This window comes from Aythya marila, assembly GCF_965140915.1.
Source record: "Aythya marila genome assembly, chromosome: Z".
In the NCBI taxonomy this organism is placed as follows: Eukaryota; Metazoa; Chordata; class Aves; order Anseriformes; family Anatidae; genus Aythya; species Aythya marila.
The window spans coordinates 46,747,551-46,759,839 of record NC_139080.1 but is presented as its reverse complement, the minus strand read 5'-3'; the positions used below and the strand labels follow the sequence as shown (position 1 = coordinate 46,759,839).

The window sequence follows — 12,289 nt, the reverse complement described above, 5'->3', positions numbered from 1 at the left end:
ATGTACACATATGTATACAATGTGCATTTTCTCCTCTAGCTTTCCTTTAAATGAACAGCTAGTGAATTTGTTTGGAAAATGATCCTATTATCATGAGCAAATACAAAAATGAAAATACAATGAAGAGTTAGTCAAAGAACAATTAACTTACAAGTTCCAGAAGTTTCTGTAGGTTTGCATGGGAAAAGAATTGTCATCCACAGTAAAATTCACAGTCATACCTGCTGTATTCTTCTCATAAAGGTCTTATACAAAAACCCAGAACACTAGAATTTTTCCTATTACTGTGTTGCACAGCAGCACAAGCAATTTTTGATTTCTAACAACAAAAATGTGTTAAGAAATTAATATATTTTGAGACAGGCTTTTGAATATTTATTAGCATATGCAATATATTCTTGCTCATTATTTTCACTCACAGTAAATACTCGTATACATAGATTAATTTACAATGTTAACATACTTATGAATATAGTAGTTAAAGGATGACATAAGTACAAATCAAGGTAATTAGTGTATGTTGGTAAGTGAATCAAAAAGTTGTTGATAAGTGAATTGAAAATATAAATTGAAAATAGAATGTGTCCTGTTTTATGTTTCTGTATGTATCCACACTTGTTGCTTTAATTTTCAGTTTAAGAGGTAACTTATCCCTGTAAATCCAATGTTACGAATTTTATGGTATGGTATATTAACCAATGTTATGGTATTTACACTTACTTTGGTAGTTGTTCTTAATGTTACATTTGCCTCCCCAGGGACTACTACAGATTTTAATCAGTTGCTTCAATTCTGATGGTAGATGAGAAAAAGTAGGCAAAAGTTTTGTTAGAGATGCTTTCTGAGCACACAGAAACAGAGTTACATATATTGTGGTTTTGAAAACATGTTTTTTATATCCTATGCTCACAGTGAAATCTAACTTATTTCATAAATTGGATATGGGTTTAGATCTGAAAGTCCTTGTCTGGGTAATCAAAATATTTATAAAAATCTCCAATCAAATATTATATATATATAAACGTGTGTATATATGTTTCTGCAAATCTACAAAAATGCAGGCAGGCTAATTTCTATTCAATTCTCCTTTAGCTTAGTTTTAGTGAAGCAAACTTTTTTTTTTTTTTTTAATGTTCTAATTAGAAATGTGCAATATCTTACTTCATCAAAAGTTAACATAAATATTACTTTCAAATGTTTTGCATTCCTCACTTAAGAAAAAATAATTTAAAAAAATGCTTCTTGAAAAATTGCAGCTATCTGTACACTCTGTTGCAAAACAGATGAACAAAAATTGTACACACACACACACAAATTTCATTCAGCTGAGGAAGGAATTTTTTCCCATTCTCTCAGCTCTAGTGCACAGAGTGCTGAGAGAGTGCTTTGCAAAGCCTAGCCGTGTTCCCAGAGATGTTTGCAAGTTTGCTTGGCACCCAGTGCTTGCTGAGTTGCTTGTCTTGTGTTTAACCTCTGAGCAGAGTGAATTCCAGATGGCCTCCCCTCTCTGAATTCATATCATTGTCTCTGAATTGTTGTGCTTTAAGGGATGATTCAGTTAGACATTAATTGAATGGACATGAATTGAATGAATTTTCCAGAATGGACTGAATATTTCCACGGTTTCAAAGGAAGAAATTATAGGGTCAGAACTGGTGTTTTCTGAACCTTAATAGTTCAGTTCTTACACTAAATTAACAAAGATTTTAAACAGTGAATTCTAAGATTAGAAGTATTCTGTGTGTGCTCAGAATATTAGGCTATATTTTTCCTTTCCTGTAAAATACTTATTTAAAGTAGATGCTTCTTTTCATGTACGCTCAGAATGACACTGTATTTTTCTGTTTGACTTTCTCTTTATTTACATTATTCAATGATGAAGACACAGGCCATTTTAGATACAAGTAACAAAATTAATGACATGGGCGTAATGACATGATGTTGTTTTATGCACCCAGATTCATTCATACCCATTTGTGTCAAATGCACAATCATAAACCTGCCCACTTTTCATGATTTTTTTTTCAGTCCTGTCAAATAATCATGAGATTAATACCAAAGCATATTTTTTTTATTCACATGTGCTTCTGTTAGCTTCATACTTACACAGATACTTTCAGAATGTAATTATTTCTTTTTCCCCAGCAATGATAACAAAATGTTTATCAGAAACACATGACAGAAATGTGGCTTTCATGTTATCTTTCCAGGACTAATGATACTGGGTTCCTTTCCTACAAGGAACATCTACCAGTAACAGAAATTGTGATTACAGATACTGACAGACCAAATTCTGAAGCAGCTTACAGACTAGGGCCTTTGCTTTGCCGTGGTGACCGTAAGTAACAATAAAGAGTTTTGCTAAATAATGATGGCTTTTGACTAAAAAAAGAAAAAACAAAACAAAACAAAACAAAAAAAAAAACTAAATTTTACCCAATTCTTTTAGTAGCTAGAAAAGAAATAGACAAAGTGTGATGTTCCATTTCAAACTAGGGTAGAATTGTAAAGAAATATTTTTTTGTGTATAAACGTAAATAATGAAGACTGGCATGGTTAGTATAGTTTTTATAGTTCTTTGCATCAAATGTTATCCTGTGGGTTTCTTCTTTAATATAGTCTCATATTATTATCAGTTATTGTTTTATTTGTTGTCTGATATTTGTCTTTCATCTTTTTTTTTTCCCAATTTATTTTTAGCTTCTACTAATAAAATGAAATTATCACCAGAAAAAATAATAAAAATAAATGAACACCAGTAAAAATCTGCACTTTTAGGCTCAGTTAGGAGACTGCATAAATATATAAATACAGGTTAACAAATATTTATTTTTATGTCTTTGATTCCATTCCTCTGACTTGTCAGAGTAATTAGGAAGAGTTGTTAACAGATGTGTGCTACAGCAGTGCTTTCTAATTTTCTTATGAAAATTTGTTAGACATGGGGGAAGAAAAAAAAAAAAAGCAAAACAACAACAAGAAGAAAAACCATTTGGGTGCTTCCTTTTCACATCTCTTGTCACTCAGCTGTGAATAGTTTACATTTGTTGTCTGTCATAGAACTGTGCAATCACGGGATTATGATACAGAACCACGGCTAATTCTGACTGGAAGAGACCTAAGGAGGTCTCTGCCCATACAAAAAAAAAAAAAAAACAAAAAAAACCACTCTTGAGTAGCCCATCTATTCTTTACTTTGCTGTATACTTGTAATGCTTTTGAAATAGTGAAGCTGTACTCTCCCAAGGAATCCATTCTGATTTACTAAGATAATTCAAATGCTTCATTGAAGCTGATTGTATTATTACTTCACTGTTTCTGCTGCTGTTCTCTCTCTTCTAATTACTAGCAATGTTTTACCAGTTTTGTATAAATTAGTATTATTAAACTTCCTATTGTGCTTGAATTACTAGTAACAGCCAGCTCATTGTTTTCTAAATAACTGTTACATACTTGAGTCATAATTGTGGTGAATTTGGCTCTGTGGGAGCTGTGACCTGGAACAGTTGAGAACAGTTTTAAAATTGATCCTAAGATGTTAAGGCGCTTCCTTCAGCTAATGACACTTTGCATAGAATGATAGGCTTCCTTCTGCAGTGACACCAAGTAACCCATCAAACAGCACAAAAGAGCAAAGACATGTTTTTCTCCCCCAGCCTCAGCCACCTGTTCATGGCTCTGGCCTACCATGTAAAAATTGTCCTGATGCTAACTTTTGATGGCTGGCAGTAGTCTCAGGTGGCAAGTGTCACAGCAAGAAATTACTAGAATATATATAAATATCCTGCCATGATGGTTTTCTAGGTGAGGGATCTGAATTCTGATTAAAACTATTAGGTCAGGAAGGATGAGGGAATGGACTTCGATTTTACTGTGGTATGTGTTTCAGGTCTTTGTTTGGTTTTGTAGGTGAGAGAAACTTGTAAATTTCTCCCCACACACACACATACACACTTATTTTATTTTATTTTATTTTATTTTTATTTTTTTTTATTTTTTTTTTCTAAAAACAGAGTGCCTGAAGCAAAAAACATAGTTGAGCATAAGATTTAGAATCAGATTACAGTATTATCAGGAGAATGTGCACAGTCCTTGTTCAATTACATAAGAAGTCATTGAATACCTCATTTTATTTAAAAAACAATATAGATTAGTAAAGAAATACAGATACACCTGAAAGAATTCAGCAGCAATAACAAGGTACTTCTAGTTGAACAGCATAAATGCAGATTATGTTCTTATTATAAGAGAATGCTATTAGAGATTTTATATAAGCTTTTTATTAATGAAGATAAAATGCAACAAATTATAATTAAACATGAATTTAAGGAAATATAAAACCAGGTAAATATCTTGTAACATTTTGAGTAAAGTTTATATGGATTTATCATGTAAATAAGAATTCATATGAATTTCTAAACTGTAGTCAATTAAAGAAGATATGTTATCAGAATTTAAATATTTATTTCCTTCTATGGGAATTACTAGGAGCTGTATCTTATCTTCTTTATGATATCTGGCAAAACTTGGCTAGAGTGCAACAATGGCACAACTCCTTTCCTCTTTATGTGAGAAATGCATTTAATGACTCTCACAGTAATAATTTAGAATGAGTATTAGAATTAGAATAGTTCAGGTGGAAGGGACTTCTGAAGATCATCTAGTCCAATTGCCTGACCACTCCAGGACTAACCAAAAGTTAAATCCTATTATTTAGGGCATTATCCAAATGCCTCTTAAACATTGAGAGGCATGGTGCATCAACCACCTTGCTAGGAAACCTGTTCCAGCATTTGGCCACCCTCATGGTAAAGAAATTTTTCCTCATACCCAGCTTGAGCCTCTCACAATACAACTATTTGCCATTCCTACACATCCTATCATTATTTACCAGGGAGAGGAGAATGGCGCCTCTCTCTCTATTTGTCCTCCCCAGGAAGCTGTAAAAAGCAGTGAGGTTACCTCTTAACCTCTTTTTCTCCAAATTTGGCAACCCAAGTATCCATAGCCTTACAGCCCTGTAACCAGCTTTGTTGCTTTCCTCTGGTATTTTCACATACCTCAATATACTTTTAATATTTGGAAGCCCAGAACTGCACACAATATTTAAGGTGAGGCCTCACTTATTTTAAATATAGTGGGAAAATAGTCTCTTTTGACCAGATGGCTATGCTGTAGTTAATGCATCCCAAAACATCATTTATCCAGGGCACACTGCTGGCTCATGTCAGTCTTTCTGTCAACCAGCACCCTTAGAATCCTTACGGGTTTCCTAGCCAAATTTCTCTGAATATGTACTTCTGATTGGCATTGCTCTGTCCCTTGTGCAGAATGCAGCATTTCTGTTTGCTGAATTTCATGCTATTGGTGACTGCATAAATTTGCAGTCTACTTAGATCCTTCTACAAGGCCACTTGTCCCTCAAGAGAGTCAAGAGAACCCCCCAGTTTAGTGGGGGTTCAGATCACTAAACTTGTTAAAGATCCATTCAACTCCTGTACCCAGGTTATTCAGCCAATTCATCACTCAATGTAGCATGTACTTGTTCACCTCACAGTTGGATAATTTGCCCAGAAAGATACTGTAAGGGATGGATTCAAAGACCTTACTAAAATTCAGAAAGATTACATCCACCACCATCCCCTTATCCGCCAAATGGGTGACCTTATCATAGAAGGAGATCAAAGGCTTTCCCTTCATGACCCCATGTTGACTATGCCTGATTATTCCTTTAAATTCCTTTCAGTAGTACCCAGGGAAATCTCCATAGCTTTTCGAGGTACTGGAATTTATACAAACAAAATTTATATATAAATATAAAATTTTGTTTATATAAGATTTATATAAACAAAATTTATACAAAAAGGTATAGTACTTTGTTCAAAGTTGCTGTATCTGTTCCCCAAAAGAATACATCAGGCCCTATCTGGACAATCTAGTTGAGATTCCAGGCATTTCATTTCCTATTAACTGAGTTTTATTGTTGGAGCAGAGCTTTTTAACCTCTGCTGTGGTTTAAACCTTCAGGCAGCTAAGCAGCACGCAGCCATTCACTCACTCCCCACACCAGTAGGACTGCAAAGAGAATCAAAGAAAAAAAAAAAAAAAAGGAAAAAAAAAAAGTGAAATTTTTAATTGAGATAAAGACATTTTATTAGCATGGAAAAGGAAGATAAATTATTTTTACTATGATTGTATTCGTAGTAGTAGTAGTAATATAAAAGAATGACAATAATAAGAGGAAGAACAATAATAGTATCAAAGTAAGTGATGTACAATGCAATTGATGACCACTATCTGACCAATGCCCAGCCAGACTCCCAAGAAGTAGCTGCTCCCTTCTCTGCCTGCCCATACAGTTTTATTGTTCCACATGTATTCATATGGTACAGAATATCCTGTTGGCTAGTGTGGGTCAGCTGTCCTTGTTCTGTCACATCCCAGCTTCTTGTGTATCATCAGCCTGCTTGCTGATGAGAAGCTACAAAGCCCTCGACTTAGTTTATAACATATCAACAACTAAAATGTCAGTGTGTTATCAACATTATTCTCATCCTAAATCTAAAACGTAGCACCATACCAGCTACTTAGAAGAAAATCAGCTATATACCCATTGAAACAAGGACAACTTCTCGTACTGAATAAATCTTTTGTGGGGATCCCATTTTTTTGTATTACCAACTAAACATGAAGCCTCTGTGGAACTCAGGTGCTCTTAACACTGAAAATCCCTTGTAGACTTAGGTACTTTCCTTTGCTTAGTTTGTTACAAAACTTATACTAGCAATATTAGACAACATTGTATTTTGACTTTAACATGTATTTTGACAAACAGGAGCATTTTGGAATTCAGCATCGTTCAACACAGAGACATCTTACCTGCATTTCCCCACCCTCCATGGAGAACTCAGTGCAGATGTATCATTTTTCTTTAAAACTACTGCTTCTTCAGGAGTGTTTTTAGAAAATCTGGGAATTCAAGACTTCATAAGGATAGAGTTATACTGTAAGTAACACCACTGCATTGTATTATTATTATTAACATTAATATCATTAACTATTACTATTATTATTTTAGTTTTCAGTAGGACTATGTTAGAGTTAACTAATAGGAGGAATATTTAAAAGTATATTCTCTATTTTTATTACAGTTATTACTTTGGTAGCTTTATCATTCTTCTCAAAATCCCATCACTGGAATTAGATTTAATTATACAAATATACATTCAAAGATAATTTCAGCCCCAGAGCATTCTTAATCTCAGCAATCAGCCTGTTACTGCTCAATCAGTTCCTACTTTACACCCCTCACAGCCAGGCACTACATGTGGCTGTTGCGAGATTCATTCAGTCACAATGTGTGAGTCAGACCATCTATAGCATATTACCCTAACTTTGTTATATCTTTTCCCAAATTCAATATCAGCAATCTTTTTATCATTATGATTTCCTTCATACATATCTAAAAACTTAGATTTTAGCACATAGATATTTTTTTTTTTACAAGAGAAAATTAAGTTGTATCATTGAATTCAGTAACATGACTCGTGTAGAATTTACCTTAGTTGTCTCAATGTTTTTTTAGTCTTATATTGTTCATTATTAAAAGGGAGACTATTTAAAATGAATAATTACTGTTTCAAAATATTTTGGATTTATTTGAAATTACAGATCATTTAAAAAGTTTTATAGTTGACAGGTGCTTCTGAGACTTCTTTGTAAAAGTTGACATTGGACATTTCCTTATTTTGTACAAATACATTGATAATTTTCTGGTGTATACATAAATAGGTACATGTATTTTATATCATACAAAATATAATTTTAGAAACACTAGTGCATCTTTATTAAAAAAATAAAATATTTTTCTTGCATTTTTTCCAATTATAATGTTTCACATTATTTAAACAAACAGAAAAGCACTTACTGCGTTGTTCTGTTGACAGGTGAACTATGGAATATTGTGTAGAATGCTTTCTCAATTTGTTTTTTTGTTGTCTCAGGCTGTATTCAAAAGATACTCTGTTTTCAGTAGTGTCTTTACCAGGTTTATAAGGAGTGTGATAAACCTGTTAAAATTTTGTGAACAGGTGAAAACACAGTAGCATAATAACCTCGGTGCCAACGAATACAGAAAATGTGTTAGGTCACCACTTCAGTGAATCTGAAGCCAATGGGTCACTACTTCTCTGAAACAATTATAATATTGTTTCATAGCAACCTGTTTTCCTATCTCAAAATAAACCGTTAAATTACAGAAACATTACAGGACTATTTCTGAGAACTAAATTCATCTATGCAGTTGGCAGAAGACCATCACTATTTCTTCATGATAATAATATGCAGAGAAGCTCATGTCACTGGTCCCATTCATTCATATGCATCCTTCAGTTGCACAAACTTGTATTTTTGTATATAGGAATACTTGTATATATATATTATTTTTCTCTGTATGGCTTGTGACTAACATAAGAGAAAGGCTGAATTTGTCCATTATTACAGTGGACAAATTCAGATATTTCTTCACTTCCAGAAAATATCATGAATTGTTGAATAGGTATACTTATTATTTTTTGATAGGTAGGATTGTTTGTTCTGGAGCCAGAATTGTGTATTTATACTAAGGGTAATATTGTTCGGTAATTCATAATACATTATCTTATCACAACTACCTTAACAAACAAACAAACACATTAATCACCTTGATATCATATTATATATTACATATCATATTGTATAGTATCATTTAAATTTCATTATATACTCCTTTGCAGTAGATTTGAATGTAAATCAACAACCTACACTTCATATGCTATTTATGTTTCTACATAAATCAATGGCTTTGATTCATGTAATAGTAAATAACGATAATGAAAATGTCAGGTTACATGTTTAAGATGAAGATGTTAGAAATTATATGATTAATATTTGGCATACAATACTAGATAACACTGAGATTTTTCTTAGCATTTTATTTTTTGATTGTTCTCAAGCTTTATATCCAATGCTTTTATTTATGCTATAATAGTCTGTAGACAATTAAGACTAACTTTACCAAGGCAAAAGTGCCAGATCAAGCTTATTAGGAAAGGTGAAGTTTAAAGCTGTTTGGTTTTATGAACATCTATAAACACTGCAGTGCATACGTGACATAAAAAGCTGTTGCAAAAATATAGTTATTTATCCTAATCATATTTTAAACACAGAAAACTAAATAGTCTTAGACAAGATATGATTATTTTTATTTATTTATTTATTGTAAGCAAATATAAAAATAAAATAAAACCTTGAGGCTTTGACTTTTCTTCTGAGGTACTGTAATGTTCTGCAGACTGTTTCAAAGCCATAAAGGATAATTCAACTCTGAAAGTTTTCACAGTACAGTGTATTAAATAGTTATATGACTGCAAATTATATCTTCTAGCCAGAAGTCTAAGTTTCTATTTTATTTTTTCCGAGTGCTCACTGAAGGATTATTTCCAATTTAAATACAAAAAGATAAACAGAATTTTAAAGTAGGAGCACAATTATGTAGTAATTTAGAGGGCCTTCTGAGGAAAGAACTATTGGAAATAGTTCTGAAGAGTTCCGAGTATGAAGCTGTGATAGGCCCCCTTCTGCTCAAGTTCACTACTTATTGTCCAGGATGAGTGGATTCATATTTTTTTTCTAGGGAAAGTACTTAATTATTGTATTCTGTAGCATATTACTTGGTAATTACTTTATGTTACTGCATATAATGTATATGTCTTGGTACTCTAAGTAGTTCTTGTTGGCTGTGCTTTCTGTTAGTCATTTTAGCTACAGCTAGTCACTGATCACACTCCATGATCACTATCAACTGCATCTTCCACTCCACTTTGCCAGTCTGTACCTGTGCTTTGCCTATGTTTGAATTCATTAGCTTCAAGAGTCCCTGCAATGTCTGGATTTTTTTTTTTTTTTTTTGTCTAACACCAAGTTAGGTAAGGACCACAAAGTATTTATTCATTAAAAGAGCTCCAGGACAGAGCTTTCTCATGCTACCAAGAAAATGATGAAAATGTTCTTTGTCGTGGTCTTTCATCACAAGAGGACGAATTTCAGAACTCAGTCAGCATCTCTCTACATCCTGTGGCACACCTTCTGCAGGTGGTTTGACCACTGGGCTCATAATTGCCAAATTCCTTCTAAACTTGCAGTACTATTGTTTTAACCAGAGTTGATTTAAATACAAAATATAAACTGATTATATTTATCTCTTTTTCTGACATATTCTGGTCAGTCTTCAGACAGTCCACCAGATGCTAGTGGGGTCATCATAGCTCTTTAAAACTCCATCTTTGCAACTTCTGGGACTGGTTCTGTTTTTCAAGATTACATTACTCTTTAGTGTTAATAACATAATTAATTATTTCATTGGTTATTTCAAAAGCTATATGTGTTTTCTTACCTTTAAAATCTCATCAGTCACATTATTTATCAGATCTGTCATTCTGATATGCTATTTAATAGGCACATTCAGTGAGTTCAAAGCAGAATTTGTGTTTTCAGGCTTCACTCCAACAGTATCTGGAGGATTACAAAGACCTCCCTACAGAAGGTAACATTCAGCAGAAATTCTCTTTACCTAGTCACATGGAGTTTCTGTAGCTTTTGTTCTCCTACTGTTTTGTTTTTGTTATTTTTTTTTTTAAACCCTTCAGTACAGGGAGACTGAGCTCTCAACTTTATCAAATGACACAAATTATCCAAAAATTCATTTTAATGATGACAAGATTTTAGGCAACCATTATTTCTTATTATTGTATACAACACTGTTGATTTTTAAGCGGAAGAGATCACTTACTACAAAAGGAGTTCTGGTTAAAACTCAACTGCACATTATGTCTTATTTTATTTGAAAAATCAAATGTTGTGTATATTTTTTTCTCTCAGATTAAACTGTTATAGAAAAATACTTTATAATAATCAGATTTGGATCAGATTTGGAGGTAACAAGCATATGGCATTATTCAGTCTAAAGATTGGCCAAAGTGGATGTAAATTTTCTAAAATTTCTAATGTATCTTTTAAAACTGGAAAGAAAATGCAAGTATTTCACAATTTCACTGTGATTTTTAAAAAATGTATTATTCTGTAAATTAATGTTTGATAACATGTTTGAAGGTCTTTCATGTCCTCTGATCACTTCTAACCATCTTGCTTTTCTCTGAAAGTCTAATGACATGAATTGGAACCTTTAATGGTTCCAGTTCATGGAGACTTCTCATCCTCCAGTCTTTTTTTCTAGTAATAATTTAAAATGCTGGTAATCTCATGTTTAGGGATCTCTTCATATGTGTTTATCCTTTAGTATGTTAATTGAGCAGTTTATAACTTCCAGATTTTTGATTTCTGGCATATTCCCCATCTGAACAACAAGATGCTTTTCTAGGCAAACTATCATGCAAATGTTGCTTAGGGAACGACGCGGTTGACTTCAACATATAAGCTGAAGCGTATTGTGTGAATATGGTTACATTAAAAAAAAATATATGAGACTTTATTGAGACTTCTCAATATATAAACAAGGCTTATAATAAAGATGGAGAAAGGCCTTTTAGGAGAACCTGTAGTGGTAGGGCAAGGAGCAATGGCTTTAGACTGAACAAAGGTAGATTTAGATTGGGTATCAGGATGAAATTTTTTCATGATGGTGGTGAGACAACAGAATAGGTTCCCCAGAGAAGTTGTGGATGTCTCAATAATGGAAGACTTCAAAGTTGTGTAATACAGGGCTTTGAACACCTTCACCTAATGAAAGATGTCCTTACCCAGGGCAGAGGGGGTGGACTAGATTGTCTTAAGTTTCCTTCCAAACCAAGGAGAAGACCATCACATATCTCATTCTGCAGTATTGCAGACTAGTGAATATTCTTGACAGGCATCAGTTTTGATGTTAATTTATTTATTTATTTTACTTGCAATGTCGTAACAACCTCTATGGACATTTTAGACAGAAAAGTTTGAAAATCTTGCAAGAAATCAAAACATGGTGCATACATTGGAATCAATTTATTCTTTTCAAAAAGTTGTGTTACTGATTTTGAAAATGACTTGAATCTGTGTTAGGACAGATATTTCCTATTAGTCAATGCTGCTTTCTAGATCAAAATTTGTACTCTGATAATTGTATGAGTTGTGTGAATAAATAAGGAAAAAAAAAAAAAAAAGAAGATAAAACCTGATGAATTTTAATTTTGGTGGTTGAAATTTAGCTAACAATGGTAATCAATTAACACGTAAGTAGGGTATATCTTTTTTATCC

At 32.9% G+C, this 12,289-nt stretch overlaps 1 protein-coding gene across 1 annotated transcript in view; it reads left to right on the top strand.

The window, feature by feature from the left end:
* The window catches only part of CNTNAP4 (contactin associated protein family member 4), a gene marked incomplete at both ends in the record, with an annotated part of 216,329 nt that overhangs the window by 175,448 nt on the left and 28,592 nt on the right, over positions 1-12,289 (top strand). Inside the window, 2 exons of the mRNA XM_082782767.1 lie at positions 2,211-2,338; positions 6,836-7,006. Of these exons, the coding sequence (XP_082638893.1) occupies positions 2,211-2,338; positions 6,836-7,006 (299 nt within the window). The remainder of the gene's footprint in view (positions 1-2,210; positions 2,339-6,835; positions 7,007-12,289) is intronic.